General features: G+C 58.1%; 2 protein-coding genes across 13 annotated transcripts in view; one reads left to right on the forward strand and one right to left on the reverse strand.

Moving 5' to 3' along the window:
- BACE1 (beta-secretase 1) lies at nt 1-6359 on the reverse strand. The gene is made up of 9 exons (XM_005495432.4): nt 5976-6359; nt 2691-2779; nt 2321-2537; nt 1998-2135; nt 1783-1917; nt 1571-1672; nt 1291-1440; nt 1014-1185; nt 1-539 (listed from the first exon to the last, which is right to left on the reverse strand). Exons 1-9 carry the CDS (start codon nt 6219-6221, stop codon nt 298-300), a joined length of 1491 nt encoding a protein of 496 aa, XP_005495489.2. The 5' UTR covers nt 6222-6359; the 3' UTR covers nt 1-297.
- CEP164 (centrosomal protein 164) overlaps nt 6336-27993 on the forward strand; it is a 27770-nt gene continuing 6112 nt past the window's right edge. For 3 of the 12 annotated variants that reach the window (XM_074527783.1, XM_074527781.1, XM_074527782.1), the window contains exons 1-26: nt 6336-6739; nt 8289-8378; nt 8681-8792; nt 9100-9337; nt 9733-9885; nt 10503-10631; nt 10931-11008; nt 12563-12682; nt 14456-14878; nt 16181-16264; nt 16532-16615; nt 19497-19576; nt 19795-19926; nt 21495-21710; nt 22243-22377; nt 22502-22721; nt 23275-23352; nt 23571-23702; nt 24346-24468; nt 25082-25225; nt 25413-25496; nt 25829-25897; nt 26432-26610; nt 27077-27203; nt 27568-27632; nt 27762-27969. In XM_074527783.1, the coding sequence (XP_074383884.1) occupies nt 8300-8378; nt 8681-8792; nt 9100-9337; nt 9733-9885; nt 10503-10631; nt 10931-11008; nt 12563-12682; nt 14456-14878; nt 16181-16264; nt 16532-16615; nt 19497-19576; nt 19795-19926; nt 21495-21710; nt 22243-22377; nt 22502-22721; nt 23275-23352; nt 23571-23702; nt 24346-24468; nt 25082-25225; nt 25413-25496; nt 25829-25897; nt 26432-26610; nt 27077-27203; nt 27568-27632; nt 27762-27969 (3492 nt within the window). In that variant the 5' untranslated portion in view covers nt 6336-6739; nt 8289-8299. Of the gene's footprint in view, nt 6809-8288; nt 8379-8680; nt 8793-9099; nt 9338-9732; nt 9886-10502; nt 10632-10930; nt 11009-12562; nt 12683-14455; nt 14879-16180; nt 16265-16531; nt 16616-19496; nt 19577-19794; nt 19927-21494; nt 21711-22242; nt 22378-22501; nt 22722-23274; nt 23353-23570; nt 23703-24345; nt 24469-25081; nt 25226-25412; nt 25497-25828; nt 25898-26431; nt 26611-27076; nt 27204-27567; nt 27633-27761; nt 27970-27993 lie in introns of all 12 variants that reach the window. The other 9 variants (XM_074527784.1, XM_074527786.1, XM_074527785.1 and 6 more) reach the window with 9 other exon arrangements.

The raw sequence follows: 27993 nt of genomic DNA on the forward strand, positions 1-27993 counted from the left end.
CAGGCAGGGGATGGCTCAGCAGCGTCACTCCATCAAGCCAGGCAGGATGGGTGGGAGAGCTTGGTCCTGTCCTGGTGCTGGAGCACAGAAGCTGCCCCCAGCGCCCTGGATGGGGCTGCTGAGCTCTCCCAGTGCCACGCTCCTGCTGCAGCTCCCAGACGAATGGAGCTCCCCTGGCTGCTGGCCCTGATGGACACCGAGTCCCCAGGGTGAGCTCCCCACACTCCACCACACCCCGGGAGCGAGGCCCTGCCCTGCTGCCTCACCTGCAGCCCCGGGGCTGTGCCCGCTCTGCCCTCACTTCAGCAGGGAGATGTCGTCGGCAAAGTCGTCGTGGTCCCGCCGCAGGCAGCGGAAGCAGCGCCACTGGAACACCATGAGGCACAGGGGCAGCATGAAGAGGGCGCAGATGGCCGCCATGACGTAGGCGATGGTCATCAGCGTGGACTCGTCCGTCTGCGGGATGTTGTAGCCGCAGTCCTCCATGTTGGAGTGCAGGTGGGGCCCGTCCACTGCCGCCGTCCGGAACTCGTCGTGCACTGCGGGAAGGGAGGCAGGGTCTGGTCTCTGCACACCTGTGATGGTGTTCACAGGGCTCCGAGGGTGAGGGAAGAGATGAGGATCTGACTCCATGTTTCAGAAGGCTTGATATTATATTATATTATATTATATTATATTATATTATATTATATTATATTATATTATAACTATACTAAAAGAATAGAAGAAAGGATTTCATCTGAAGGCTAGCTAAGAATAGCAAAAGAAAGAATGACAACAAAGGCTTCTGTCTCGGACAGAGAGCCCAAGTCCGCTGACTGTGATTGGCCATTAATTAGAAACAACTCTAGCAGACCAATCAGATGCACCCGTTGCATTCCACAGCAGCAGATAACCATTGTTTGCATTTTGTCCCTGAGGCCTCTCAGCTTCTCAGGAGGAAAGGGTTTTTCATAGAAGATGTCTGTGGCACACACCCATGTCCCCGTCCCCTCCCCGCGGGCCCAGCTCACCGTGGCAGGCGCTGACAGCGAAGCCGATGCGCTTACGGGCGCGGTCGAACACCACGTAGAAACCCTCCATGATCACAGCGCCCATGACGGTGCCCGTGGAGGACTGGGAGATGGCAAACTTGTAGCAGTCGTCCTGAGAGGTGGCCACGTCCTCCACCGGGCGCAGGTATTGCTGCAGGGGCAGGGGAGCGCTCAGGGAAGGGGCACGGGAGGCAGCTGTGCCCACCCAGCCGTGCCCTGCCCTCTCCAGCCTGGGCCTGGCCAGCCCAGCACTCACCTGGGGCAGGATGGTGATCCGGAAGGACTGGTTGGTGGCCTCCCCCATCAGGTAGAGGGACAGCACTGGGAAGATGTGCCAGGGGGTGGTGCCGACCTGCCAGCAAACCAGTTGCTCCCCCAGCCAGAAGCCGTCTGGGAATTTCTCCGTCTGCCAGAGGGAAAGGGAAGGTGAGTGGGGCCAAGCTGGGCAGGCAGCAGAGATGCCAGGCTGGTGAGGGGCAGCTACACTGCCACAGCCCCTGGGCTGTGCCCGTGGGGAAGGGATGGGTTCCACTGACCGAAGATGCTGTTTTGATGGATTTCACCGCAGCCTCAAACACCTTCTTCGGCAGCCTGAGGTTGGTGGTCCCGCTGTCCACAATGCTCTTGTCATAGTTGTACTGGGGGGCAGAAAGGAGGAGTGACCCAGGTGCAGGACCCCAGCCCACTCCCCTGAGCAATGCTGGGTGCCTCCAGTACCCGTGGGGCAGTGCCACCACTGCCCACCCACCTCCTTGCAGTCCATGTTCAGGTCCTGCCCGTTGACCTCCAGCTTGACGATGATGACCTCGTAGTACCACTCCTTGCGGATGGGGGTGTACCAGATGTCACCCACGTACAGCGAGCGGTCGATGCCCCCGATGATCTGCAGGGCAGACAGGACGGCGCTGCCACCACGCGCTGGCAGTGCCACAGGAACCCCCCAGCCGCCTGTGCAGGGCTCACCATGCTGCCTCCCACCGAGGCCACGGCCTCTGTCTCGTTGGGAGAGAAGCCTGTCCCGCACAGCTGCAGGGAGAAGATGTTGGGCACCCGCGTCTGCTTCACCAGGGAGTCAAAGAAGGGCTCCAGGCTGTCGTCGGGCTGGTGGCAGAGAGAGCAGAGGCAGGACAGGGATGTGTCAGTGCTGCCCCTTCTCCAGGAGCTCTCTGCACCCAGGGGAGCTCCCCTCAGCAGCACTGCTGTGCCCCAGGGGACAAACAGGGACAAGGAAAAAGGCAACCGAAGCGTTTGGGTGCTGGCATCCAGGACTGCCAGCCAGGACTCACCCGGGCAATCTCGGCATACGCCAGCCCCAGGATCCCTTCCCAGTTGGAGCCGTTGATGAAGAATTTGTCAGACTCCGTGATGGCAGCGATGTTGGCTCTGACAGTGACGTTGGGGCCGTGGGGGATGGTGACAAGGTCAGTGCCCAGCTCCCCTTCCCACTTGCCCTGGGTGTAGGGCACATACACCCCCTTCCGCAGGTCACGGTAGGTGCTGGACCTGCAAGGGCAGCAAAGGGACGAGTCAGACCAGCAGGGTTTGTGTGCACCCAGCCACTCCAGAGGCCAGGTCGTAGCTGGTGTGGCCAGACCTGCAGCAAGGAGAAGCAGTGTGCCCGAGAGGCTGTGCCCTGTGTCCCCCCACAACACTCACAGCTGCCGCTGGTAGTATCTCCGGAGGAAGGGGTGTGGTGCAGCTCCCACAGCGAAGTTACTGCTCCCTGTGTCCACCAGGATATTCAGCTGCAGAAGGAAGAAAGACAGGAAGGGCCATGAGTGCAGTGGGACCCCCTTTTGTTGTGCCCAGAGAGGAGAGAAGGAGGAGGTGGAGCAGGAGGCAGCGACATCAGGGAGTTGCACAAAGAGCAAACACCATCCAGCACAGTGCAAACAGACCATGAGCTCCTCGCTCAGCCTCAGCCCCAAATCCACAGGCAGGACTCAGGAACCACTTGGCAGGTGTCTTGGGGCAGCAACACAGGGTGCACAGGCTGCCCCTGCCAGGAAAGCAGATTTGCTGGCACTGCTGGTGGGCAGGATGGCTGGTGGGCAGCCCCCGCGGTCCCTGTGCCCGCTAATCACCACCCATATGCTGAGCCCTGCTCCCGATTCATTCCTGCCTGGGCAGGATTACCATGCTGGCAAACATCCCACTGGCAGGCCAGGAGTGGGCCAGCCTGATCCTGCCCTCAGCTGACCCGTGCCCGTGGCCCTGGTGAGGAGATGGGTGGGATAGCTGGGGTGGGATTGCCCTGGTGGGATTGCCCTGGTGGGATAGGGGCTGTCCGAGCCTCCTGGCTGTGCTGGGCAGCAGAGCTCGGGGTGAGCCCTGGCCCCAGACTCTGGAGCTGCCTCACAGCAGCACCCCGGGCAGCAGCTCCAGGGCTTTGGCCCCTAATCTGTGCAGGCAGAGGCAGAGGAAGGAGGTTAATGCGCTTGTGTTAATCGCAGCAGCGCCGGCTGCAGCTGCAGATTCCTCTCCCTGACAGGGGTGGCATGTCCTGAGTGCCCCAGCTCCACCTCCCTGCCAAGGGGAGCGTTTCAGGCTGTGGGTAAAGCTCAGAGCAGCACGTTCACCCCTCCAGTACCCACCCTCGGCAGGTGCCAGCTCAGCACCCACCACACAGCCTGGCAAGCCGGCACCTGCACTGCCAGGGCTGCTCCCAGCTCTGTGCCATTAGGGGCCACTGCTCCATCCACACAGCTCATCTGCAATCCCCAGGGCACCCAGAGGAGCCCGGTTTCCCTGGAGAAGGACCTGCTGAGCTGACGCTGCAGGGAGAGGAGGCAGGGAGGGCTTTTACACTCACAGGCTCCATCCTGCTGAAGGGGTCACGCACAGCACCCACGTGGAGAGGACCCAGATCCTCGAGACTCAGCCCAGCCATCCATTCAGGCCAGGACATGGCACGTGAACTGGGGAGGCCAGGACATGTGTGGCAGTCCCTGCACTGCCTGAAACCTGTCCCTGGAAGTGACAGCCCCTCCAGGCACCTCAGCAGCAGCACTGGCTCCGTGCCACACACGTCCCTAGAGCTGTGTGCTGCTCCTGGGGCACCAAGCCTGTGCCATCTGTCCCAAAACACCAGCTCCTGCTGCTCGGCTCACCCCTCTCCCCTGTGTGTTTATGAATCAGCCCGTTCTGGGGAGCCAGGGAAACCAACACGCTTGGGCACATGGAATGTGTGAGCAATCAGCTACTGACGGTGACTTGGCAGCGCAGCACGGCTCAGAACCAAAATTACAGCACAAGGCGACACAGAAACTTCCTTGTCAGCATCGGGAAGGTGAAAGGAAAGGTGAGGAGATGGATCACCCTCTCCCTGCTGCGTGAGAGCCTTTGGGAAGGATGCACCCACCCTGGGGCAAGCAGGCTCCCAATTTCCTGCAGAGGCACAGCAGAGCTCTTTCATAGGAATCCACTCATTCCATTGCAGTGTCTGGAGGGATTCTGCTCCAGCACACACACACACACACACACACACACACACACAGGCACCACGTTTGCATTTGGAAGCAATCCAGGGCTGGAGATGCTGCCCAAAGGGTGGCTGGCTCCGGAACGCGCGGGTGCCTGGAACAGGTGGTTCGCACGGAAATTATCTGGCAGCTGCGACACGTGGCAGGCAGGAGATGATGAAATCACATTTAAAACCAGATTTCAGAAATAATCTCCTCCCTTTTTTTTCCTCCCAAACACACCCTGCCAGGCAATGTATCCCAGGCACATAAGGACAACACAATAGTGCTCCCAGAGATCAATTTCCATGGTATCATTCCTCCATCCACTCCTTGCTCCCATTGCTCTCTCCCACCACACACACAGCCCAGCCAGCTCGTGGGGAAAGCCAGCCTTTATTTCAGAGCCTGTGTGGGTGCTGGCTGTTCTGGCAGCACCCAAAAAGTGCTGATGGCAGGCATGAGGGAATGTGGCCCTGTGCTTGGAGGAACTGGAGCCTCGATCACCGAGCTGGACCGCTGGGCCAGACTTGTTGCTGGTGACAATGGGGATCAAGATGGGTACAAAAGGATTTAGCAGTGGGAACCTCCCCGATCTCATCCATAAAACAGGGGAGGAGCTGGTTGCCCTGTGCTGTGTGACTGGCACCTGGCCCTCAGCACTCACCCTGTCCCCAGCAGGCAGGCACACGGTGCCACACGAGCTGGGCAGCGTGTGAGGGATGCTGACAAAAAGATGGAGCAGGACCAGAGCCTGGTGACGCACCAACGCCTGCTCTGCCGGCTCCCTTTCCATCCCATTTTCCTGCACTTTGTCTCCCCACGCTGCCCCAACTCCTGCGCAGCAAAAACCATCACGAGGCTCCCGGGAAAGCCGAGCTCGGGAGGATTTCTGGAGAATTTCCGCGGCCGGGAGCAGCAGGCAGAGCCAGGCAGCAGCTGCGCCCGAGGCTGCGCTGGGAGGAGCTGCCAAGCGCGGCTCGGCCGTGGGCTCCTCCGTGCCCGCATGTGCCCGCTCCAGGCGGGCACGGGGCTGCGCAGCCACATCCCACCCGCCCGCCGCCCACAGCCCGCGCGGCTCCCGCGGCTCGGGAGCGGGGAGGGAGGAGGGATGGAGCGGGGAGGGAGGGATGGAGCGATGCAGCCTGGCTCGCCCGCACGTAGAGGCACACGCAGCACCGGCCCCTGCGCCCGGGCAGCCCCGGGAGCGCTGGGGTCACCTTCGGCGGGGCCCTGCGGCCAGTTTTAGCCGAAAGGCAGCGGGAAAAGCATCAGCGGAGCGATGAGAAGCAGGAATGGTGCCCGGGCCGTGCGGAGAGAGGGAGGCGAAGCCATGGTGGCAACCGCAGCGCTTCTGCTCCGCGCCCCGCAGCCCCGCACCGGGCCCGAGCGGCACCCGCAGCCCCGGGGGTGCGGGGAATGCAGGGAATGAGGGAGATGCGGGGGATGCGAGAGATGCGGGGATCCCCTCCCACCTCACCTTCTGCGGGGGGCTGCCCACCGTCATCTCCACGTAGTAGCCCTGCCCCGACTTGCCCCGCAGGTTGTCGATCATGTCCACGAAGCTGCCGGCGCTGTCGGGTTCGGCGTCCAGCGGCGCCCGGCGCTGCCGGAGCCCCGACGGCGGGGCCGCGCCGCCCCGCAGCGGCAGGCGGATGCGCGGCGGGGCCGGGAGGGCGCGCACGACGCCCAGCCACAGCAGCAGCCAGGGCCAGGCGGGCGCCATGGCCGCGGGGAGCCCTCGGGGGACGCGGTCAGCGGGCCCGCAGCGCCCCGCGCCTCGGCGGGGCGGCCGCGCCGGGGCGGGCGGGCGGCGCGGCGGCGGCGGGCATGGCGGCGCGCACGGATCCGCCCCGGAAAGCCCGCCCGCCGGCGGAAGCGCTCACCGAGAGATCCGCCCAGGCCCTGCCCGCTGCCCGCGGCCCTTGGCCGGTCCCCCTGCCCGTGCCCGTCCCGCTGCCCCGTCCCGCCCCGCCGGGACAACCGGGACACACTGGGACACGCCGGGCCGGACCGGGCCGGGCTGCGGGCGGTACCCACGCGTCGCCATGGCGACCGCAGCCCAGGCGGCCCCGCTGGGGTGACGTCATGCATCCTGCCTCCCCGACGGCCAATGGGGTGGCGCGCATCGCCCCGCCGGCCAATGGCGGGGAGGGGGCGGGCCCTGGGGCAGCGGCCGCGGCGGCTCCCGCGCTCCCGGCAACCGGCGGCACCCGCGGGGCGGCGGACGGGGCCCGCGGCACGGTGAGCGGCGGGCGGGCAGGGCCCCACGGCGGCGGGGAGCCGGGCCCGGGCCCCGGGAGGGTCCCCTCGGTGAGCGGGGGCTGCGGGGAGCGGCCCCGCGCCGCGCGGTTCCGGCCTCCCTCCGCACGCGGGCTCGGGCTGTGCGAGTGTCGCGTGGGTGCTGCCGTGATAACGGGCGAAAATGGCTTTTTTTCCCTACTTTTTAAACTACCCTATCAACCAAAGCTGTTTGTTCTCCTTGCCAGCCGCGCTTTTTCCGTGGCTCCAGGCTGGCGCGACGGCGGCTGCGCTGAGGCTTCGGTTCTCTTTGCACGGAGCTATAGAACGGTTTTTCGGGTTGGAACGGACCTGAAAATCACCCTGTTCCACCCTATGCCATGGGCATGGGCCTTCCGTTATCCCAGCTCGCTCCAAGCCGCCCATCCAACCTGGCCTTGAACACTTCCAGGGATGGGACTGCCGCAGCTTCTCTGGGCACCCTGTGCCGGGGTCTCCCCACCCTCACCGGAAAGAATTCCCTCCCCACATCTCACCTAAATTCTCCTCTTTTAGTTTAAAGCCGTTCCCCCTTGCCCCCTCAAGCACTGAAAGGTCGCACTGAGGTCTCTCCATTTGTGGTGAGGCAGATTCTCCAGGAGAGGAGTGAGCCCATCACTCATCCCCCAGTGCCAACTCCAGGGATGGGAGATGGGGCTGAGATGGTTTTGGGAGAAGAAAGTAAGAACAGAAGGCCCTGAGTGAGGTGCCCACACCCAAACGACTGAGGACATTTGGGAGGGGCAGTGGTGTGGTTTGGATTTCCTGAGGATATCATCACCTGGAAGTGCCAGGATTAGTTAGTTGCTGCTTCTAAGACTGACTTTACATAAGAGTTATAAATACAGCGTGGGTTGAGGACACGGGGAGGTGGAGAGAGCAGTGCTGGCCGTGTCACAGGTGCTGATCCTGCTCTGGTGCTGTCACTGCAGGTACCTGGCAGGTACCACAACCCCCTGGGTCTCACAGGGAAAGCACAGGAATGCTTTTTGCACTGAGAATTTGGGGAGGTTTAGGCTGGAATGTTTGACCTTGGTGTTCAATTGTGTGCTTGAGCAGCAGTTGTGGTTCTGCAGTGCTTGTGCTGGCCCAATGTGGCCACACAGAGGCACAGGTGAGGGTTTGGGGTGAGCTGGGTGAATTCCTGCTGTGTGAACCGTGCTGGATGGGCTGGAAGGGCCCAGCTGTGCTGTGCCCTGGGAGTTAAATCACAAAGCAATGCTTTGGGAAAGTTGGTTGGTTTCTCTTCCTTCCCTGTCTCATTTCAACTTATTTTTTGCCTGGTTACAAAGTGCCTGAAGCATCTTTCTTGTGAAGCCTGGGGGATGTGATTATAACTTTGTCCAGTTCAGCTCTGCTGTCTGTTTCCACAGCCCATGGCAGTGTGTGTGGGGGCTCTCTGGTTCAGTTTTGCTGTGTGTGCTGCAGCAGAAGGGCTCTGCCCTGTCCTGGGGCTGGGGAATTGCCTTTCCTGAGGGCAGCTGTGACTCTGTGTGGTTCCTCCCCGTGCCAGGTGTGGCACCCATGGCAGGAGCCGTGCGCATTGGGGACCAGCTCATTCTGGAGGAGGACTACAATGAATCCTACGTTCCCATGGAGCAGGGTGAGTGAGCCTGTCTCCCCAGGGGCTGGGAGAGGGGATTCAGGCATGCAGGTCACTTCCAGGGCTGTTCAGAGCACGGGGATTGTTTCTGGAGTGCTGGAGAGGGCACAGCACAGGGGAATTTAGCACAGCTGAGTGTCACTCCATGGTGTCACTGCCCCTGTCCCCAGCCTGGCTCCACAGGCACACAGGGCTCTGCTGCTGGCTTTGCCTCAGGATTTCCCAGTGTGCCCACAGCTCTGGCTGAGGAGGGTGGCTCTGCTGGGTGGACCAAGCTCACATTTTGCTCTCTGTTTCCCCAGAAATCCGGGATTTTGCACCAACGATCGGGATTGACCCCGACAAGGAGTCGGAGCTGCTGTGGCTGGCCAGGGAGTGCCTGGTGACCCCCCTGCCCCCCGAGTGGAAGGCCTGGTGAGAGGGAGCTCTGGCAGCAGCTGTGCTGGGCATTCCCAGTGCCAGGACAAGGGGAGCAGCTCCAGCTGGCAGAGGATTGAGTTTGCTGGGGTATCAGGAGCTCAGGGTGGCAGAACAGTTTGGGAAGCTGGGTATGACATCCTGGGAGAGCTGCTTCCCTCACTGGCACATTTGTGGCGCCCTGGACACATCACACTCCTCTTCCCTGAGCTTCAGGTGCACCATCAGCAAAGATATTCTGGCCTGTGCAGCCGTGTTTTTGATTTGTGCTCTTTCACCTTTCCCTGCTGTTTTTGCCCTGCAGCCAGGCCATTGCAGGGGGTGACGTCTATTTCTTCAACTTTGAGAGCGGCCTCTCCACGTGGGAGCACCCCTGTGATGAGCACTACAAGCAGCTGGTCATCAGGGAGAGGGAGAAGCTGCTGGCACGGGGCAGCCTGAAGAAGGAAAAGAAGGAGAAAAAAGAGAAGAAGGACAAGAAGGAGAAGAAAGAGAAGAAGAAGAAGGACAAGAAGGAGAAGCAGCTCCTGAAGGAGCTCCCTGTGAGTAGGATGTGCCTGCAGTGCTTTGGGGAGGGCTGGGCAGGGAATGACAGGGACACAAAGTGCTTTGTGACCCCAGGCCCAGTGATGGGCAGTGAATCAGCTGGGTGGGAGCACTGGGTACAGAATCACCTTTGATTTTGGCTGTGAGATTCTCTGTGATAAACACCCACTACTGGTGTGTCTGGGAGGGAGGGGAGTATGCAGGACCCACTCAGATGGGCCAGGCATTTGGAAAGCAGAGTGTGTGAGTGACTCAGCCCTGTTTCCCCACCTGTCCCATGTGTGGGTGTGGGTCTCTGAGCAGGGTCAGCCCCACAGCCCCTGTTTGCCCAGGGCAGCTCCTTGTCCTGTGACTGTGCTGTCCTGGCAGTGACCCCCCTGTGCTCCTGCAGCCCCCAGGCTCCCAGCTGGCCCCCATCCAGCCTCCCCTGGGCAGCCTCTCTCCCCTCCGTGGCCTCACCCCGCCTTCCTCTGTCGCCCTCCGTGGGAGCCTGGACCTGGGCAGTGTGTTGGACTCCAGCCTCAGCCCCAAGGAAGGAACGCTGGTGAGGCTCCCTCTGCCCTGGGAATGTGCCCTGGAGGCACACTGCAAAGGTGTGGGGACACTTAAATGACAGGGTTTGTGATCTTCTGTCAGTTTGGAAATACCGTTGTATGTTAAAAAACTCTATTTCTTCTAGTGCTACATTAGTGGTGAGCTTTCTTCTGCTGTCTTTGGCAGATTGAAAGAATTGTTTCAATAACTGTTGCAGAGGAAAAAAGAATGTTAAGTTTTAGTAGAATTTGGTGCCCAAATGAAGCATGACAAACAATGCAGATAATGCATTTTAATAAACTACTTTCACTCGTCTATTTGAGGATAAAATTTAAAGAGCTATTGTCCTGCTGAGTGTAAGGATTACAACCATGTGGAATGCTTTGTTTATTTATTACTAGAAAGTGACCTGGGGGTGAATGAAACTTGTTAAATGGGAAGAAATTGACCCTTTAAAGGAAGCCAAAGCAAAATGTGTGCAAAACATAAACATAAACACCTTCAGAAATAAACAAGCATGTTGAGTGGTAGGAAACTGCCACCCCCAGCAGCCCAGTGTCTCAGTGGGTTTGTATTTCCCTTTCCTGCTGTCTGACCCCTCCTTTCCCTGGCTCCTGGCCTGCACAGCCTGCAGAGATCCCAAAGCCCTCCAGCCACACCAAGAACCTGCTGGATTTGATCTGTGAAGAGAAACGTCCCTTGAACGTGGCAGTGCCAGAGAAATGGAGAGAGGAAGATGAGGACAGTGACCATGAGGTATTTGTGTGCCCTGCCTGTGAGCAGAGTGCTGGAGCCTCCTGGTGCTCTCCTGGCAGTGGCTCTTCCATTTGTGCTCTCTTTTCTTTGTGCTGCTTGGTCCCCAAAATCATCTGACCCTATTTTCACATGGAATCCCTATTAGTGAGCATCTGCCACGGTGTCATTCCAAGGTGCATTTGGAGGTGCATTGCCATGGCTCTGCTGCCCAATTTCACTGCTGAGGAGCCCCTCCTGTGGCATTGCACGGGTGAGAACTCCATTTTGGCCATTTATTTATTTTTATTTTTATCCTTCAGAGTTTCCCTGGGACCTCAAGGCTGTTAAAAAACGTGTACCTGGACGTTGAAGCCCTGGCAGGCAGCTTTGACTTTGAGGTAAGACCAGGGTGATGATCCAGGTGGGAGAGGCACTGCCAGGGGATGAGGGTGCAGGAACAGTGACAGAGGGATGAGTTTCCTGTGAGAGTGAGGAAGAGGCACCTCCATTCTGCTCTCTGTTTGTGGAGGAAGGCTCAGTGAGGAAGAGGCTCCTCCATTCTGCTCTCTGTTCATCAGGGATGGGGAGGAAGGCTCAGTGAGAAAGAGGCTCCTCCATTCTGCTCTCTGTTCATCAGGGGTGGGGAGGAAGGCTCAGTGAGGAAGAGGCACCTCCATTTTGTTCATCAGGGCTGTGGAGGAAGGCTCCTTGGCAGCAGAAGCTGCAGTGCTGGCCCTGGGCAGGGGACAGGGGAGCATCCTTTGGGAATGCTCTGCTGCTGTCCCTGGGTTCCACAGGAGCCCTCACGGGGGCTGCACGTGTCCCCTTCCCTGTGCCAACACCAAACCTGCTCTCCTTTCTCCTCAGCCTGCTGCTAAATCCCATGCTGGGGCTCAGAGCATGCAGAGCAGCCAAGGCTTGAGCAGGGGCTGTGCTTTCCCTCTGCTCCTGAGCTGGGATCAGGCTTAGCATGACAAGGGCACAATGGGAAGTGCGTTGTAAGCAGCTCTGGTGATTTGGCCCGACTGTTTGTGCTGACATTAATCCTTTCTCACCGCTTTGAAAATCCTGTTCCAGTATCTGAAAGGCAAATTAATTTCTTTTAAAGTGTTTTAGAGTATTTTCCTTATCCTTTTCACGGCGCAGGAAAATTAAGCTGTAAAGTACTTTGCTGGAGAACCTATTCAGGGCGCTGGGCAGGATCTGCAGAGGCTTATGCTAAAGTGGATGTGACAAAGAGAGCCCTGACTCTCATCTCCAGACAACAGCAGCCTGTGGGGGCCCAGCTCCTCACTGCAATGTTAATGTCTGTGGAAACAAAGAGCTGCCTTGGCATTTCAGTGCCGTGGGGATGGGGCTCTGGGAATCCATTATGGAATGGCAATTGCTGCCCAAGAGCCAGGCTGCTGACCCAGAGCGGTGATAGCCTAGTCCTGATAAGGCAGCAGTGCCCGACTGGAAAACAGAATTCCTCTGTAGCTCCATGAGATGGCAGCAGAAAAGCATTCCTAGGAGGAACCTCAGCTGCTCCCTTGCCAAGCAGCAGACAAGGGTTTGGGTAGCAGGTCTTAAGGGGGAAATCGAAGCAGAAATGGGTGAAATAATGAAAAAACTGCTTCATGTAGCCCGTGGTCAGGGTTGGAGGCCTGTATTCAAAGGAAATAGGAGGTTTTAGTGACTTGCTGAGCCAGGATGTTGGGTGGAGCAGAGGCAGCATCAGACACAGCTCACGGGGAGCTCAGAGCAGGAGCAGTGAGTTCATGGAGCTGGCCAGCAGGAAAAGCAGAGAGAAGCATCCACAGCTTGGGAATGTTTGGGAATGTGGGCCTGTGAGTCCCTTTGTGCTCCAGGGCTGCATGTGGGTGGGGGCTGACCTGTCCTGGGTGGGCAAATGCTCCAGCTTGGGGAGGTGCTGTGGGGGATCCTGCAAGTGGCTGTGTCCCCCCACCCAGGAGCACAGCAAGGAGGAGCAGGAGGAGCGTGGCAGCCCTCCATCAGCTGGTGCTGCTGGTGCTGCTGGTGCTGCCCAGCCCCACGGGAGCCCTGAGGAGGAAGCTGCCAGCCTGGCAGAGGTGACAGTGGCTCCCTGTTATCCCTGCCCTGCTTGCACGGTGCCAGCCAGGCTTTGCATGCAGTAGGCTGGTGTTGTGGTGTGTGGTGTCTGCAGCTGCTTGGCTTGTTGCTGGTGCTGGTTAAAGTTTAATGCTGCTCGCTGGGAGCAGTGGTTTGAGAGGCAGGGATTTCCCATCAGGTAGTGCCACTCGGGGTGGGTGGGATGTCACAGATTGGGAAAAATCACCCAAAGCCAGTTATAACCTAGCTGACTTGCCCAGCTCTGAAATACAGAGAAAATCTCTAGAAAATCTCATAGAAAGTCTTCCTGCAGGAGGAAAAACCTTCCTATTCCTCCTCCTCCTGTGGGTCTGACTGCCACGGGTCCTCTTCTGCAGAGCTGCATTTGTGATCATCAAGGTGTGAGCCTGACAAAAGGATTGCCTGTTATTGCCATTGAAACAGGATTCTGCCAGCCAAAGAGATTATTCTGGGATATTTCAGTAGCTCAGGTGAACCTGCCTGGGGAGAGGTCCTTTTGTGTGCACTCCATTGCTGGTGTGCTGACACATTTTGGGGTGTGTGTGATCCTGTTCAGGCATCAGAGCCCTGCTTGGCCTCGTTTGGGATATCCTGGACACTGCCAGGTCCCATGGTGGGATGTCCTCAGGAGAACTCTGGAGCAGGTTGTGCAAAAGGAGCAGAACTTTCCAGCCACCCTAACCCCCGTAAGAGGGGAAGCACTAAAGAACTTCGCTGTGCCCACCTTTACTGGGTCCTGCTGTCCCCAGGAGCCTCCTGTGGCTGGTTGGTGACCCAGGGGCTGGGAGCTGTCAGTGCCAGGGGATTGATTGCAGCTGAGCCCCAGAGCTGCAGTTTTTGGGCAGTGCCTGGAGCTGGGCTCCTCCGCCCTCTCTGTGCTGCTGGATGCTGTGCCAGCCCTGGCAGAGCAGTGACACACTCAGAACGTGCTCCAGGAGCGCTGCAGCCCTGGCCTGGGAGCTGAGAGCGTTCCAGAGGCTCTCTGATAAAAATACACAGCTAAAATATGCGCTCAGTGTACAGAACACGGCGTGCACAGGAGGCAGGCGCTGTTTGACAAGGCAGCGTGGCATTAATAAAACAGTGAGCGAGTGGGACGTGCCAGCAGCTCTGTTTGCATGCTGATGCTGATGAGGGAGCCTTCCCCTGGCCATGCCCCTGTCCCTGGGCAGTGCTGTGGCCTCCCCTCTGCTGGAGAGGCAGAGGAACCTTTGGGTGACTAAGCTTTAATTTGGGGCTGGTTTTCCCCCATCTCTCAGCCTCCTGTGTTAGTCACAGGCTCTTTCTGAGCTCTGAGTGCTGCTTTCAGTCTGTCCCTCTGGAAGGTGGGATGGAGATCCTGCCTGCTCTCCCCTGCTTGAAATGTCAGCAGGCAGAACTGAACTGTCCTGTCGGGGTCTCTTACAAATTTCCACCTCTCACCAGACAGATCCAATGTGGGAGCACAAACAGGCCTGCAGTGGGGCACGTGGGTGCTCACAGGGCTGGTGGCCTTGCACAGCCACTCTTACCCACTGTGAATAAACAAACAACAGATCAAAAGAAGTCAGAGCCCAAGAAATGAGTGAGGTTATGCCACTGGAGTCCCTTGCCTTGGAATGGGACTACATGGAAGGAAATCAAACAGGTCTTGAAGTCACCCAAAGATTTGTGATTGTGCTGCTTGCTGTAGGAGAGCCTGCGCTGATCCTGACTCCTGCATCCCCCAGGGAGAGTGTTGGGTCTGTAATTGTGTTTGACTTGCTGCCTAGAAGGAATCCTTAAAATCGAGGCACCCTGAAGAAGCAGCAGAGTGTTGTTCCCTGGATTCTGGAGCGGCGTGCCCCCCGTCTGCAGCTCAGCTCCTCTCTGGGGAGCCTGGCAGCAGCCTGAGTGCCCAGGCAGAGCTGCAGGAGCCTGCTGGGCACCAGGCAGAAGATGCTCAGGTGGAAGGAGACGCCTCTGCAGCTGAGGAGCTGCCTCTGTCCGAGGGGGACAGGAGCTCAGCAGGGCTGGAGGTGCCCAGCTCTGCTGGGCAGCCCCGAGCTGCCCCTCTGCCTGTGGAGGGCACAGAGCAGCCAGCCAGCCTGGCTGCCACTGCTGACACCCTGTCCTGTGCAGAAAGGGCGCTGCGGGAAGAGAGGGAAGAGGCAGCAGCTGGTTCAGTGTCAGAGGACAGGCTGGATGATGGCAAAGTAAGAGTCCTGCCTGTGTGCTGTTGGTGTTGGCTGTTATTGTCTCGTCAGGCCCTGACTCAGGACAGCTCTTGGGGCACTGTCTGCTTCCCTGTGCAGCCAGCCCAAACCTTTCCTGCTCAGCAGGGCAGTCATTCCTGGGAGTGCTCTGAATCCCCAGCTGGGCACCTTCATGGCTGAGCTGGGCAGTCATTCCCTGCTGCACACCCCAGGCACAGCCACCACAGGCACAGCCCTGGGTGTGTTCTGCGCTCTGCGGCTGCAGGAGGAGCAGCCCCAGCTTCCATTGCCTGTGCTGGTCCAGCAGGGCTGGCAATGCAGCTCACCCCGAGCCCAGCTGCCCGTGCTGCTTTGTTTCTCCTGCTGTGGTTGCTCTCAGCTTGCTCAGAGCTGCGCTCACGGCTCCGTGCGAGGTGAGAGCTGGGAGTGGGGCAGAGCCCAGGGCTGTTCTGGAGCTGGTTCTGGAGCTGGGAGCGCAGATTCTGGCAGCACAGACCCTGCCTGTGTGAGGAGAGCTGCAGGAGCAGGGCTGGGGCTGTGTCACACTGCCTGCCCACAGCTGGGCTGCCAGACCCGTGCTGCCCACCCTGCCCACGCTCCAGAGCAGGATCCCAGCCAGAATTGGGGATCTGATGGACGATCTCTCTGCAATCTGGCTGCCTTCCTGCTGATTCTGATCGTTTCTCAAGCTCACTGATGCGTAATGTCTGTAAGAAATGATGAACTGCAAATCTGAGCCTGGAAAACGCCCTGAAGAGCTGAGGGTGCTGCTTTCCCCTGCTCATCTCTGTGCACCTGAGCTGTTCTGCTGAGGTCAGCAGGGCCACAGGGTGCTCCCATCGAGCAGCTGCAAATGGCTGGGAGTGCAGGGGCACTTAGGCACAGCAAAGTGGAATTTTAAAGTGCTTTTATGGCTCCAGCGCTGGGCTGGGAGCTCTGAGAGCTGCAGGGATCCTTGCAGATGGAGAGGAAGCAAGTGCCTTGTGTCAGGGGTGTTTAAGGAGCACCTCTGTGCCCTCCCCAGCTCCAGCTCCTCCTGCCCTTGTGGTGCTTTGTGCTTGTCCTGTGGGTCACACATCCCTGTGCTGTGGGTCACACATCTCTGTCCTGTGGGTCACACATCCCTGTGCTGTGGGTCACACATCCCTGTCCTATGGGTCACACACATCCTTGGTGTCTCCCCCATGATGTCCAGTTGCCTTTTCTTGCCTGGGACAGGCCAGGTTTGTGCTGGCAGCAGCAGTGCCCAGGTGAAGCTGCAGGGTGGGACTCGTGCAGGCTCTGATGGGTTTTTCCTCTCAGCTTTCCAAGGCATCCGGGGTCAGTGGCTGTGAGCAGGACCTGCCAGTGTCCAGGAGCTCCGACCATGAGGTGCCTCAGCTGCTGGTGAGTCACCAAAATCTCCTTTTCCTCCTCTTCCTCCTTTTCTCCTCCTTTTCTCCTCCTTTTCCTCCTTTTTCCCTGGGTGTGGGCTCCAGCTTGCCCTGGCATGGTGCAGTGCCCATCTCTGCAGTGCCCACTCTGCAGTGCCCACTCTGCAGTGCCCACTCTGCTGCCATGGGGTGCTGAGGGGGTTCTGAGCTGTGCTGGGACGTTGCTGTCAGCATCTCTGCTTGCCCATCCCACACTGATCCTTTCTGCTTTCTCTTTTAGGGCTTGGACGCCAAGAGCCAGCTGTGCCCGGAGGGTCTGGGTGTGGGGACGGTGCCCCCTGATCTGGACAGCCCCAGGAGCAAGGTCAGGGCTGTGTGGGGGATCAGGGGGGCTCTGGGGCACTGTGGTGCTGTCAGTGAGGGCCCTGCAGAGCTGAACAGGGCTGCTCTCCTTTCTTCTTTTGTATTTGTCCTTTTCTTTCTCCTAAGCAGATGGGAAGGATTTGTGTGGCAGAACACGATAGAATCAATGGGAGGAAAAGGAGGTTAACTCCCTCTGACAGATTTTGGTAGAGGGAAGCTTATTTTTAAGCATTTGGTTGCCTTGCCTGCTCTAATGCAGGGGGGAAAGGGGCTCCTTTCAGTGGGTCTGTGGCACGTGTGTGCACATGCCTGTGTCAGCCTGGCATTGCTGAGGTCTCTGCTCCATCCTTGTCCTCTCAGCATGGCTCTGAGCTGCTTTGCTCAGCCCCACGTTCCTCTGGAGCCCTCCCAGCCCATCTCCAGCTGGGGCTCCTCAGCCTTGCCCTGACTGTGGCACATCAGCTGCTCTGAGGTGGCACAGTGCCACCTGTCCAGCAGGGAGGAGCAATCCTGTCTGCAGGGCACACCTGTGCTCCCGTGCCCAATAATGAGCACAAGCAGATGTGAAGGGAAAACAAAACTCCTCTGCTCCCTGCCCGGCTCTGAGCATGCCAGTGCTGCTGGGGGCAGGCACGGTGGGTTTGTTACAGCCCTGCCCGGGCAGAGCTGGGTGTGAAATGCAGCTCCCTGCAGAGCTGCAGCTGCTCCTTTGTGTCTGTGCTCACAGGCTGGGCTGCTCACAGGAATGTGCCTGCTCCGTGTGAGGGGCTGGCCTTGCTTTGAGTTCACTGGCAAAATATCCTGTTCCAAAAAATACAAATAAAAATAAAAGGCACCTCTGGCAGCTCTGTGAGCACAGAATTGGAGGGGGTTTGTCGGTGTGATTTGGCAGGAGCTGTGGTGGTGCAGAGGCTCTGTGGGATGTATCCTGCTGGACCTGGGAGAGGGGAGGCTGCTCCTTTCCCCTTTTCCCCTTTTCCCCTTTTCCCCTTTTCCCCTTTTCCCCTTTTCCCCTTTTCCCCTTTTCCCCTTTTCCCCTTTTCCCCTTTTCCCCTTTTCCCTTTTTTCCTTTTCCTTTTCCTTTTCCTTTTCCTTTTCCTTTTCCTTTTCCTTTTCCTTTTCCTTTTCCTTTTCCTTTTCCTCTCTCTCCCTTTCCCTTTCCCTTTCCCTTTCCTTTTCCTTTTCCTTTTCCCTTTCCCTTTCCCTTTCCCTTTCCCTTTCCCTTTCCCTTTCCCTTTCCCTTTCCCTTTCCCTTTCCCTTTCCCTTTTCCCTTTTCCCTTTTCCCTTGCCCAGATTGGAGGTTCAAGAAGCAGAACTGTGAAACCACACAATATCCCAAGCTGGAAGGAACCCACAAACACCATCCAAGTCGAGCTCCTGGCCCCACAGGGACACCCCAAACCCCCCCCCGTGCCCTGTGAGTGCTCTGTGCCCATTCCCTGGGGAGCCTGGGCAGTGCCAGAGCCCCAGGACAAGGGCAGAGCTGTGCCAGGTGCTCAGTGCTGGCACCTTGCAGCAGGATCTGAGCTGATGTCAGACGGTCCCGCGGGGTCTGGGCTGTGCACAGGGAGGAGCTGGCCCAGGATCTGTCATTGCTGTGCTCACACAGCTGGTTCTGTGTCTGCAGCATGTGAAGGGTCCTCAGGGGATGCAGCTGGGCAGAAAACTGAGCTGGGGTTGCAGAAAACTGAGCTGCTGGGGCTGCAGAGATCCTGGGCAAGGATCTGACAATTCCACAGGCAGGGCTTAAAATCTGCCCTCGTTCCCTGCAGATGGGGGCTGTCCTCACCTTCCCAAGGTGTCCTGAGGCTCCTGCAGCCTGTGGTTCCAAGGGAGGGAATCACAGGGAAGGCAGCAGGAGCTCCAGGGCTCAGAGTTCCCTGGGAGCGGTTCCCAATCAGGAGCTCCAGGGCTCAGAGCAATTCCTTGTGAGCAGTTCCCCTGCAGGATCCCTGTTCATGGCTCAGAGCAGTTCCCTGTGAGCAGTTCCCAATCAGGATCCCCAGAACTCAGAGCAGTTCCCTGTGAGCAGTTCCCCTGCAGGATCCCTGTTCCTGGCTCAGAGCAGCTCCCCCCTCTCCAGGATGATCCCTGCCCCATTTTTCTGGCTCCTGCCCGTCCCAGGCTGCTCTGGCAGAGCCCATTTGAGCCAGGGAACGTTTGCTGCTCTCGGTTCTGGGGAGGTGCAGCCATCAGTCCCAGGGGCAGGAGGGGCTGGCTGGGGGCCCTGCCCAGGCTGACGTGATGGGAGCTGACAGCACTTGCAGGGAACCCTTCTGCCGTTTGCTCTGCTGCACATTTGCATTAATTACTGCGGCGTTAATTCCGCCCTGCCTCGGCCCTGTGCCAGGGGCTGGGCTCACCTGCTGGGGTCCCCAAAACCCTGGGAATGGCCCTGCCTGCTTCCCTGGGGCTGACAGGTGAGGGGGGATGTCCTTGCCCTGCTCAGGTGTCCCTGCTGCAGGGACAGAGGGAGCGGGGAGCAGCTGATTATTTCACATTCAGATATTTTCTATTCATATTTCTATGTTTACTATGCCACAAATGAGCCAACTGGATGCTCAGTGTGCTGCCAGGGGGGCTGGGTTGCTGAGGTGCCCTGGAGTCAGAAATGCCTGGATGGAGACTCTGTGCAGCCCCTCACACCCTGCCCCAGAGCCTGGATGGGAGGCAGAATTGTGGTTTTTGGTCCCAGACAATGCAGCCTCTGCTTCATTGCCACAGCACTCTGTGTGGGGGACATTTCACTTTTGGGAGATTCCTCTCCTGTGCTTTCCAGGGAGTTCAGGATTGTAAAATGAGCTTCAGGAAAGAAAAGCCAAACCCATATCCCCAGTTCTGAGGGAGTCACAAACTCCACCCTGTTTGCTTTTACCTGCAGGAGCTGGGAGAAGAGGACAAAGACCAAAGCAAAGCCAGTGTGGAGAAGGAGCAAAGGAAAGGAGCAGAAGCTGCTGAGAGGTATGGTACAAACAGGGGCACAAGGGAGGTGTGGGCAGCTCCAGCTCCTGCTGCCCTGCCCTCCTTGCCTTGCTGTGCTCACTGCAGCCTGCCCAGCTGTGCCCAGGTGTGCCCAGGTGTGCCCTGTGCAGCTCCCCCTGTGCTGCAGCCTCTGCCAGTACCTTGCCCACCTGCCCTGAGCTCACCTGATCTTGTGTGCCCTCTCTTGTGCTGCCCAGTGAGAGGGATCCCAGTGCTGCTGAGACGCCCCTGGAGCCCTGGGGCTCAGAGAATCCCCGTGGGGAGGAGCAGCAGGAGGGAGCCCTGGACAGCCTGGTGGATCCCGAGGAGCTGCCTGGCTCACAGAACCTGTAAGGGCTTGGGGTCAGTGCCTGGTGTGTGGCTGTGACTGCTCCTGTCCTCCTGTCCCCGTCCCTCTGTCCCTGGGGTGGCTGCAGCTGGGCTTGGTGGGCACAGCGGGGCTGTGTGCCCATGCCAGCAGCTGTGCCCCTGCCACAGTGCCAGCTGAGCAGCCTGGGCAGGGCCAGGGCAGCAGCTCAGGGCTCCCTGGGATGAGGGGAGCTGCTGCTTTGTCTTTGGGAAAGCCTTTCCCCATGCAGGTGTCACTGTGTCATTTTCCCTCCCTGAGAAACTCCCACACAGAACCTGCTGGGTGATGCTGAGCTGGGCAAAACCCCACAAATTCAGCCCATTTACCGCCACTGGGCACCTTGGGGGCAGTGAAACAGTGGGGTCAGAGCTGAGCCCCTGCCCAGGCTGCTGTTGTGTGCTGATCTAAGGTGTGTGTGTGTTCCTACCTGCAGCTCAGGGGGTGTGAGCTGCTGAGTCTGCATTGCCATCGGTGACACAGCAGCAGGTGCAGCTGCAGGGATCAGGCAGTGTCCATGGGGACAGGGATCTCTGTTCTCCAGGGGCTGTGTAAATGTCTCTGTGTGTGTGTGTGTGTGTGTGTGTGTGTGTGCAAATGTCTGTGTGTGTGCAAATGTCTGTGTGTGTGTAAATGTCTCTGTGTGTGTGTGTGTGTGCTGGGGCTCCTGTGCAGCACAATCTGGGGCAGAGGAACAAGGTGATGCCCAGGTGGAAGGGGCTGAATGGCTCTGCAGAGCAGCCTGGTGAAGGACACCTGGTGCAAGGGGGGCTCCACGAAGGGGGATTGTTCCAGAGCCCCCTCAGACACTTTGCTGTGCCTTGCTCTTTGTGCTAATGGCTGCAGAAATGACCTTTTCTCTCCTGACTGAGGCTGAGGAGCTGGGGCTGTTATTTCCCTGGTTCCTGGCAGGATCCCTCTGCCTTGCCCTGCCAGTCTCACAGCGTGGGGAGACCTTCTTGCTTTGTTCACTAGCAAAGAACAAAAGTCTTCCTTCCTAGACTAATCTTGATTTTCCCCTCCTTCCCCTTCAGCTTAAAATTTTGCTGCTGTCTCTCTGAAAAATACTTAATTAGGACCAGATTGGGTTTGGGTTTTTGGAGTGCTGAGGGCTTTCTGTTGCCTGGAGCTGGCAAATTCCCAGCACACTTCAGGCTGCAATTGCAGAAGGATACCTGGTCCATGAGCAGCAGCAATCCCTGGGCTGGGAGGGATACCTTGGGAGCAGGTACTGATGGATCTGCTCCTGTGCCTGGCAGCCTGGCCAGGGCTTTTCACCAAGCCAGATTTTATTGTCAGATTTTATTTTGGGTGGGCCAAAACCGGAGTTATTTGGGCCTGGGGTGCAGCTGGGCTCATTGATCAGCTGGAGATTCTCTGGAGCCACCAGTGATCCTCAGGGTCCACCTGGGGTCAGCAGTGAAGCTTTTGGAGTAGGTGGCTCTGAGATTGTTGGTTTGGGGTTGATGCTCTGTGGTGGAGGTCACTGCTCCTTTTATGTTTCTCATTTTCTGTCACCCTTTTGCCAAAGGAGCTCTTTGTCTTTGGTAGGGAACCTGAGAAGGACATGGAGCAGTCCTTGAGCCAGCCTCCCGATGAATCCCTGGAGGAAATCGTCAGGGAGGTGGAGACAGAGCTGGAGCAAGAGGAAATACATTTATTTCCAGCAAAGGAGGAGAAAACCCAGCGATTCCAGGAGGAGATGAGGCAGGAGGAGGAGGAGGAGGAAGCTGAAAAGCTTCATCAGCAAAAAGAAAAGCCCCTCAGGTACTTTCCTTTTTTACTCCATCTCCTGCAAGCCTTTCCAAGGGGGATTTCAGTGCTGCTGTAGGCACCACTGGGAATGGGGCAGAGCTGGGGAAGGAGCAGGATCAGGGCTCTCAGGGAGGAGGAGGAGGAAGGACAGGCATTGGGTCAGGGCTCATCAGGAAGATGCAGAAATGGCACCTGGAGGGGAAAAAAAACGTGTAGCAAAAGGGTATAATATGGAAATGTGGAGCTTCCAGATGTGCTAATGCATCCAGGTATCTTGCCTGGGAGCCTGCATGCATTTAGTGAGAGTGGATTTCACTCACCTGCAAAAAAAACCCAAAAATCCCCAAAAGAAGTGTAAACTGTGATGAGATAGCAAGTTTTAAACCCACACTGCTCAGGGCTGGTGCTGGGGCTGCATCTCCTGTGCCAGCAGCAGGTCCTGCAGGTGTGGGGGGATTTAATGGTCACCCCAGCTGAGCTGGAGCCCTTGGACAGGGGACTGGGGGATACTGAACCCATTTCCTTTGGTTTTATTTTCTGTCAGCGCTCCAGAAGAAGATTTAGCAAAGCCTGAGCAGGAAGAGCAAGAGCTGCTGCTCAGAGAGGAAAAAGCCCAGAGGCTGGAGGAGCTGCGAGCCCAAATGGCCTCAGAGCTGGAGGCAGAGGAGCAGAGGATGAGGTGGGAGGTTCTGCTGCCCCTCCTGGGCTGTGCAGGGCTGCTTTGGGAGGGCAGGGTGGGCACAAATGCAGCAGGGCTGAGCCCCCTGCATGGATCCCATGCCTGTGCTCTGTCCCACACCCAGCAGGGCCGAGCAGGAGGCCAGGCTGCAGCAGCTCAGGGACGAGTGGCAGTCCCAGCAGCTGCTGGAGCAGGAGAGGCTGCAGAGGCAGCAGCAGCTTGCCCTGGAGGAGATGAGGCTGGCAGCAGAGGAGGCCCAGCAGAAGGAGATGGGTGAGCTGGAGCAGGAGCAGGAGGAGTTCCTGAGCCAGCTCAGGGACAGGCTGGACAGGGAGAAGAAGAAGGTGAGATCCTTATGGCCAGGCTGAGCCATTCCTGGCTGGCAGGGCAGTGCCAGGTGTGGGGTTAACTCACACCTGCAGGGTTTGGGGACAGCTCTCTTAGGGCAGGTGCCAGGGCTGTTGGGGGCACAGGGAGGTGGGCAGGAGGGCTCCCCAGTTGTTATTGATTAACTAACAATTACTGCAATGGCCACTCTGCATCTGAAGACAAGGTGAGGATCGCTGTGTGTGTCCCCAGCCCTGTTATCGGATCAGAACTGAGCTGAGCCTTTATCAGCTGCCAGCCCCTCTCTGGCTGCTGGTTCAGCCCTGCAGGGACCTGGGCAGCCCCTTGGTTGGGCATTTCCAGTCCCTGCAGCCCAGCATGACAGGGATTCATGGAGAACCATGGAGGGAAAGCACAGAGGGAGTGAAGGCACCTGCAGTGATCCCGTTTGGAGGGAGGGGAGGTCACTGCTGTGCCTTTTGGTGCTTTTGGACAGGGTTTAATTGCAAATGCACCTCATCCCCACACTCAGAGCTTTCCCAGCAGACTGTTGTGCTCGTGTTTCTGCAGGCAGCAGAGGAGCTGGAGGAACAGAGTGCCAGGGAGCTCCAGCAGCTGAGGGCTGCAGCCGAGGAGAAGCACCGTGAGGTGAGGATGGTGTCCTCAGAATGTCAATGGCTGGCTTTTATTTTTCCCCTCATGCTGTCACCAGAGGTGGCCAGGGAGGGTGGCATTAGTTTTTTCCCCCCTCTCTGGCTGTGTTTCTGGTCTGGCTCAGCTGCAGGCAGGGCTGGTGGGGCTGGGGAGGGCATGGCATGGATCCTGTGCAGAGGCTGAGGAGTCTCTGTGGGTGCCTTTCCTGCCAGGTCATTGCCAGCCTGCAGGCCCAGCTGGCAGAGGCACAGAGCAGCCAGGAGGCCCAGCTACGTGAGGAGCTGCAGAGGGCAGACCAGAAAGTGCAGGAAAAAGCCCTAAAAGTGAAGGAATACGAGCGTGAGGTGAGTGGTGGCTCTGTGCTGAGGGTTCTTCACGTTTTCAGGTGTGGGGAGAGCTCTGGGTGCCCACATCCCTGCCTTGGGGGGCAGGACATCTCCCAGCATCTCACCTCAATGGGGTGAAGGCTTTGTGCACCCCAGGACACAGTCCCTGATGCTGTGACCGTGTTCACAGGGGTCTGAGGATGAGGGAAGAGATGAGGATATGACTCCATGTTTCAGAAGGCTGATTTATTATTTTATGATATACATTATATTAAAACTATACTAAAATAATAGAAGAAAGGATTTCATCAGAAGGCTAGCTAAGAATAGAAAAAGAAGAAATGATAACAAAGACTTGTGATTGACAGAGACAGTCTGGACAGCCAGATTGTGATTGATCATTAATTAGAAACAATCACATGAGACCAATCCCAGATGCACCTGTTGCATTCCACAGCAGCAGATACCCATTGTTTGCATTTTGTTCCTGAGGCCCCTCAGTTTCTCAGGAGGAAAACTCCTGAGGAAAGGATTTTCCATAGAAGCTGTCTGTGACACTGATCCCGCTGTGCGCTGGGCTGGGTGGGGGGCTGGTTTTGGGGACCCCACTCTGGTGCAGTGCTGCAGTTCAGGGGAGCCCCTTTCCCTGCCCCTCCTGCAGCTCAGCGAGCTGATGGGCGACAGACGGCGGGAGGTGGAGAAGGAGCACGAGAGGAGGATGGAGAGGATGAGAGAGGAGCACAGGGAGGCCCTGGAGCGGATCCAGCAGCACTTTGAGGAGGAGGTACTGCCTGGGGGGCTGCACTTGCACTGGGTGCTGTGTGTCCAGCTGGAGATCCCTTTGTGTCCATGCTGCATTTCTGGGGATCCCTGCATGTCCATGCTGCATTTCTGGAGATCCCTGTGTGTCCATGCTATATTTCTGGAGATCCCTTTGTGTCCATGCTGCATTTCTGGGGATCCCTGCATGTCCATGCTGTATTTCTGGGGATCCCTGCATGTCCATGCTGCATTTCTGGAGATCCCTGCATGTCCATACTGCATTTCTGGGGATCCCTCCCTGTCCATGCTGCATTTCCGGGGATCCCTGCCTATCCGTGCTGCATTGCTGGTGATCCCTGCCTGTCCGTGCTGTATTTCTGGAGATCCCTGTGTGTCCATGCTGGAGATCCCTGCACGTCCGTGCTGTATTTCTGGTGATCCCTGCCTGTCCGTGCTGTATTTCTGGTGATCCCTGCCTGTCCGTGCTGCATTGGAGATCTTTGCATGTCCGTGCTGCATTTCTGGGGATCCCTTTGTGTCCATGCTGCATTTCTGGTGATCCCTGCCTGTCCGTGCTGCATTGCTGGGGGTCCCTGTGCCTCACAGAGGTGTTCCCCTGCCCCCTGGGCTGGCAGGAGCGCCGGCAGAGGTCGGAGCTGCTGGAGGGGCTGCGCAGCGAGGCCGCGCGGCTGCGGCAGCTCCACGACACCGAGCTGCAGCGGCTGCAGGCGGAGCTGGAGGGGCGGCTGGCGGCCCTGCAGCAGAGGCACAGGGAGAAGGTGAGCAGCAGGCCCTGCCTCTGGGCCCTGGGGCTCCTCGGGGTGCCCTGGAGCCTCCCCACCCTGTCCCCCTGTCTGTCACCAGCACAGAGTGACGGACACGAGTGGCAGGTCACACTTCCCAGCTTGTGTTTTACTGGTGAGGGGGGAGCCTATGCCTTTCTCTTTAACTCAGCTCCCTGTGCAGGAAAGAAAGCTCCAAGATTCAGAGAACGAGCTCGAGATCCGCATGAAGAACATCCAGGCCAGATCAGAGCAGCTCCAGAGCCAGGTGAGTCCTCACAGAGCTCCCCCGACCTGTGCCAGTCCTTGGGCTGGTTCCTCATGGGAGCTGCTCAGGAAAGCTCAGCCATGGCTTCTGCTGCCATCCCACTGAGAGGTGAAGCTTTGCCACCAGTCAGAGCAGGGCTGACCATTTGCTGGTGTTTGCTGAGCAGGTCTGAGCTCTGGGTTTGCTCAGTGCTTTGGGGGCAGTGAGAGGGGTCCTGAAGCACACCTGGCAACTCTCCTGTTTTGGAATGGTTGTGAGACTCAGGGCTGAGGTGCTGCTCAGCATCAGCAGTGCCCTGGCTCTGACACTGCCCTGCCCTTCCCCTGTGACAGGAGGAGTCCCTGCAGAGGAGGAGGCAGCTGCTGCTGGATGAGGACGGACGGATGCAGCTGGAGAGAGACGTACGGACACCTGGGCTCGAGAGGGGCTGTGCTGCTCTGGGCTGAGGGCACAGGACTGGGGCTTTAGGGAAGCACTGTGCTGGGTGGTGGGTCATTCTGAGCTCCCCAAAGAGAACAGTCCTGTTCTCTCAGGATTGGTGTGTGGCTGTGTAGCTCTGGGACCCCGTGAGCTGTGTGCCCCTTGTTTGGCTCTTGGGGCAATGACTGTGAGGGATTGTCACTACAGGACACGAAAGAACACAAGTGCACACCGCTGTTCTCAAGGTGAAGGAAAAAAGGGAAGTTTATTTTCTGACTCTAACATTTATAGTTTTCTAAAAGTGACAGCAGATTGGAAGGTGGCAGTGCCACCTCTCCAATGACACTGGTCAAACCAACAGTCCATCAACTTTTTCTTCTTCTATAAAGGAATGCAAAACAATGAGTTATTTACAGAAAGCGCGTGAGAAAGTTCACTACAAGAATGTCAACATCAGAAGGCTTAGAAAATGTTAAAAAGCCAGGGTGAAAAGGGATGTCCTGTGTTTCTCCCAGGAGGCTGCTCTGGCCTCTCAGCTGCGCCTGGAGGAGAGCAGGAAGGAGCACTGCAGCCTGCTGGAGTCCCTGCGGCAGCTGCGCAGGACCCTGCAGGAGCTGCAGGACCAGAAGGCCGAGCTGGAGGCCCAGGTGGATCTGCTGCAGAGCCGCAGCCAGAGGCTGCACAAACGCATTGGGTGCGTGTGAGGAATTGCCTCTGATACCCCAAAATCTGCCCTGTGCCCCTGGCAAACCTCCCCACCCTAACCTGGGCCTCTCCCCGACCTCTGAGCTCTGTGCTGGGCCATGTTCCTTTAGAATAATCCTCAGGTGCCCATGGGGGCACAGAGTTGCTGGGGGCTGGTTCTGGATTTTTCATTAACTCAGGGTGTGAATTTCAATTTGCTCCTTCACCTCTGCAGGTCAGGTTTGCCTCCTCCACTCCTGCCTTGGGTGGTTAATGAGGGGCTGTGAGAGGGGCACTGAAATGCAAAGAGGTTTTCCTGAGGGGGCTGAGCTGCTCAGGAGGGGTGGGAAGCAGTTTCTCTGCCCAGCCCTGGTGTTGCCAGCCCTGTGGCCCTTTCCCTGCTGGAATCTGGAGCTCACTGTGGACACCAGTGCAGGCTAATCAAGCGCCTCTGCTGCTGCTTTTTCCTGTGGCAGAGAGCTGGAGGAAGCAATCAGGAGCAAGCAGGAGGCTCTGAAAGAACTGGAGGCAGAAGAAAGTGTGGAATCTCCAAGAAAGAAAGCTGAGCTCTGTGTTGAAGACCTGAGAGAAGCTCCTCAAGCTGTGAGTAAAGCAGCCTGTGAAGGTGTTTGCCTTGCGAGATCTGAGGCTGAAACTCCCTTGAAAATCCCAGCATTTGTTCCTCCTGTTTGAAACCATTTGAGGTGCAGAGATGGATTTCTCTTTGCTGGTGTGTTCAGTAGTATTTGCAGATGTCTGTCTATTATTAGTGGGTGGAGAGGAGTGTGGGGTACTCAGATCAAAAGCAGGGACAGAAATGCCTTTGTTTCCCTCAAGAGCCACATCAGGAGCATCCCTGGTGCTGTGCTCGATCTGGGCAGTGCCATGGTGATGTCAGTGGATCCTTAGGGGCCTGGCCCTCTGTTTCCCCCATAAACATTTGGTTTTTGCAATGTGTCACCCCCAGCACTCATCCAGAGAGCCTTCCCCAGCCTCCCAGAGCCCCGAGGAGAGCGAGCTGCAGCTGGACCGGTGAGATCCCGTGCCGGGAGAGCTCCTGCTCTGTGCTGGGTGTGCCCAGCAGGCACTGAGCCCGTTTGGGGCTGCTGTGTGAGCAGGGCAGCAGCACAGGGAGCCAGCACAGCCCTCCTTTCCCCCCAGAGTGCAGAGCTTCCTCTCGGCCGAGGGGCAGTCCCTGCGCAGCGCCAAGGAGTTCCTGCAGCGCCAGAGCCGCTCCCTGCGCCGGCGCCAATCGGCGCTCAGGGCTGCCAGCCTGCAGTGGCACCAGCACCTGCACAGGGCCCAGGGGGCCGAGCAGGGTCCCCACAGCTCCCAGCTCCTGCAGGGAGTGCGCCAGAACCTGCAGGAGGTGAGCCCTGGGCACTGCCCGAGC

This window comes from Zonotrichia albicollis, chromosome 27 (assembly GCF_047830755.1).
Source record: "Zonotrichia albicollis isolate bZonAlb1 chromosome 27, bZonAlb1.hap1, whole genome shotgun sequence".
In the NCBI taxonomy this organism is placed as follows: Eukaryota; Metazoa; Chordata; class Aves; order Passeriformes; family Passerellidae; genus Zonotrichia; species Zonotrichia albicollis.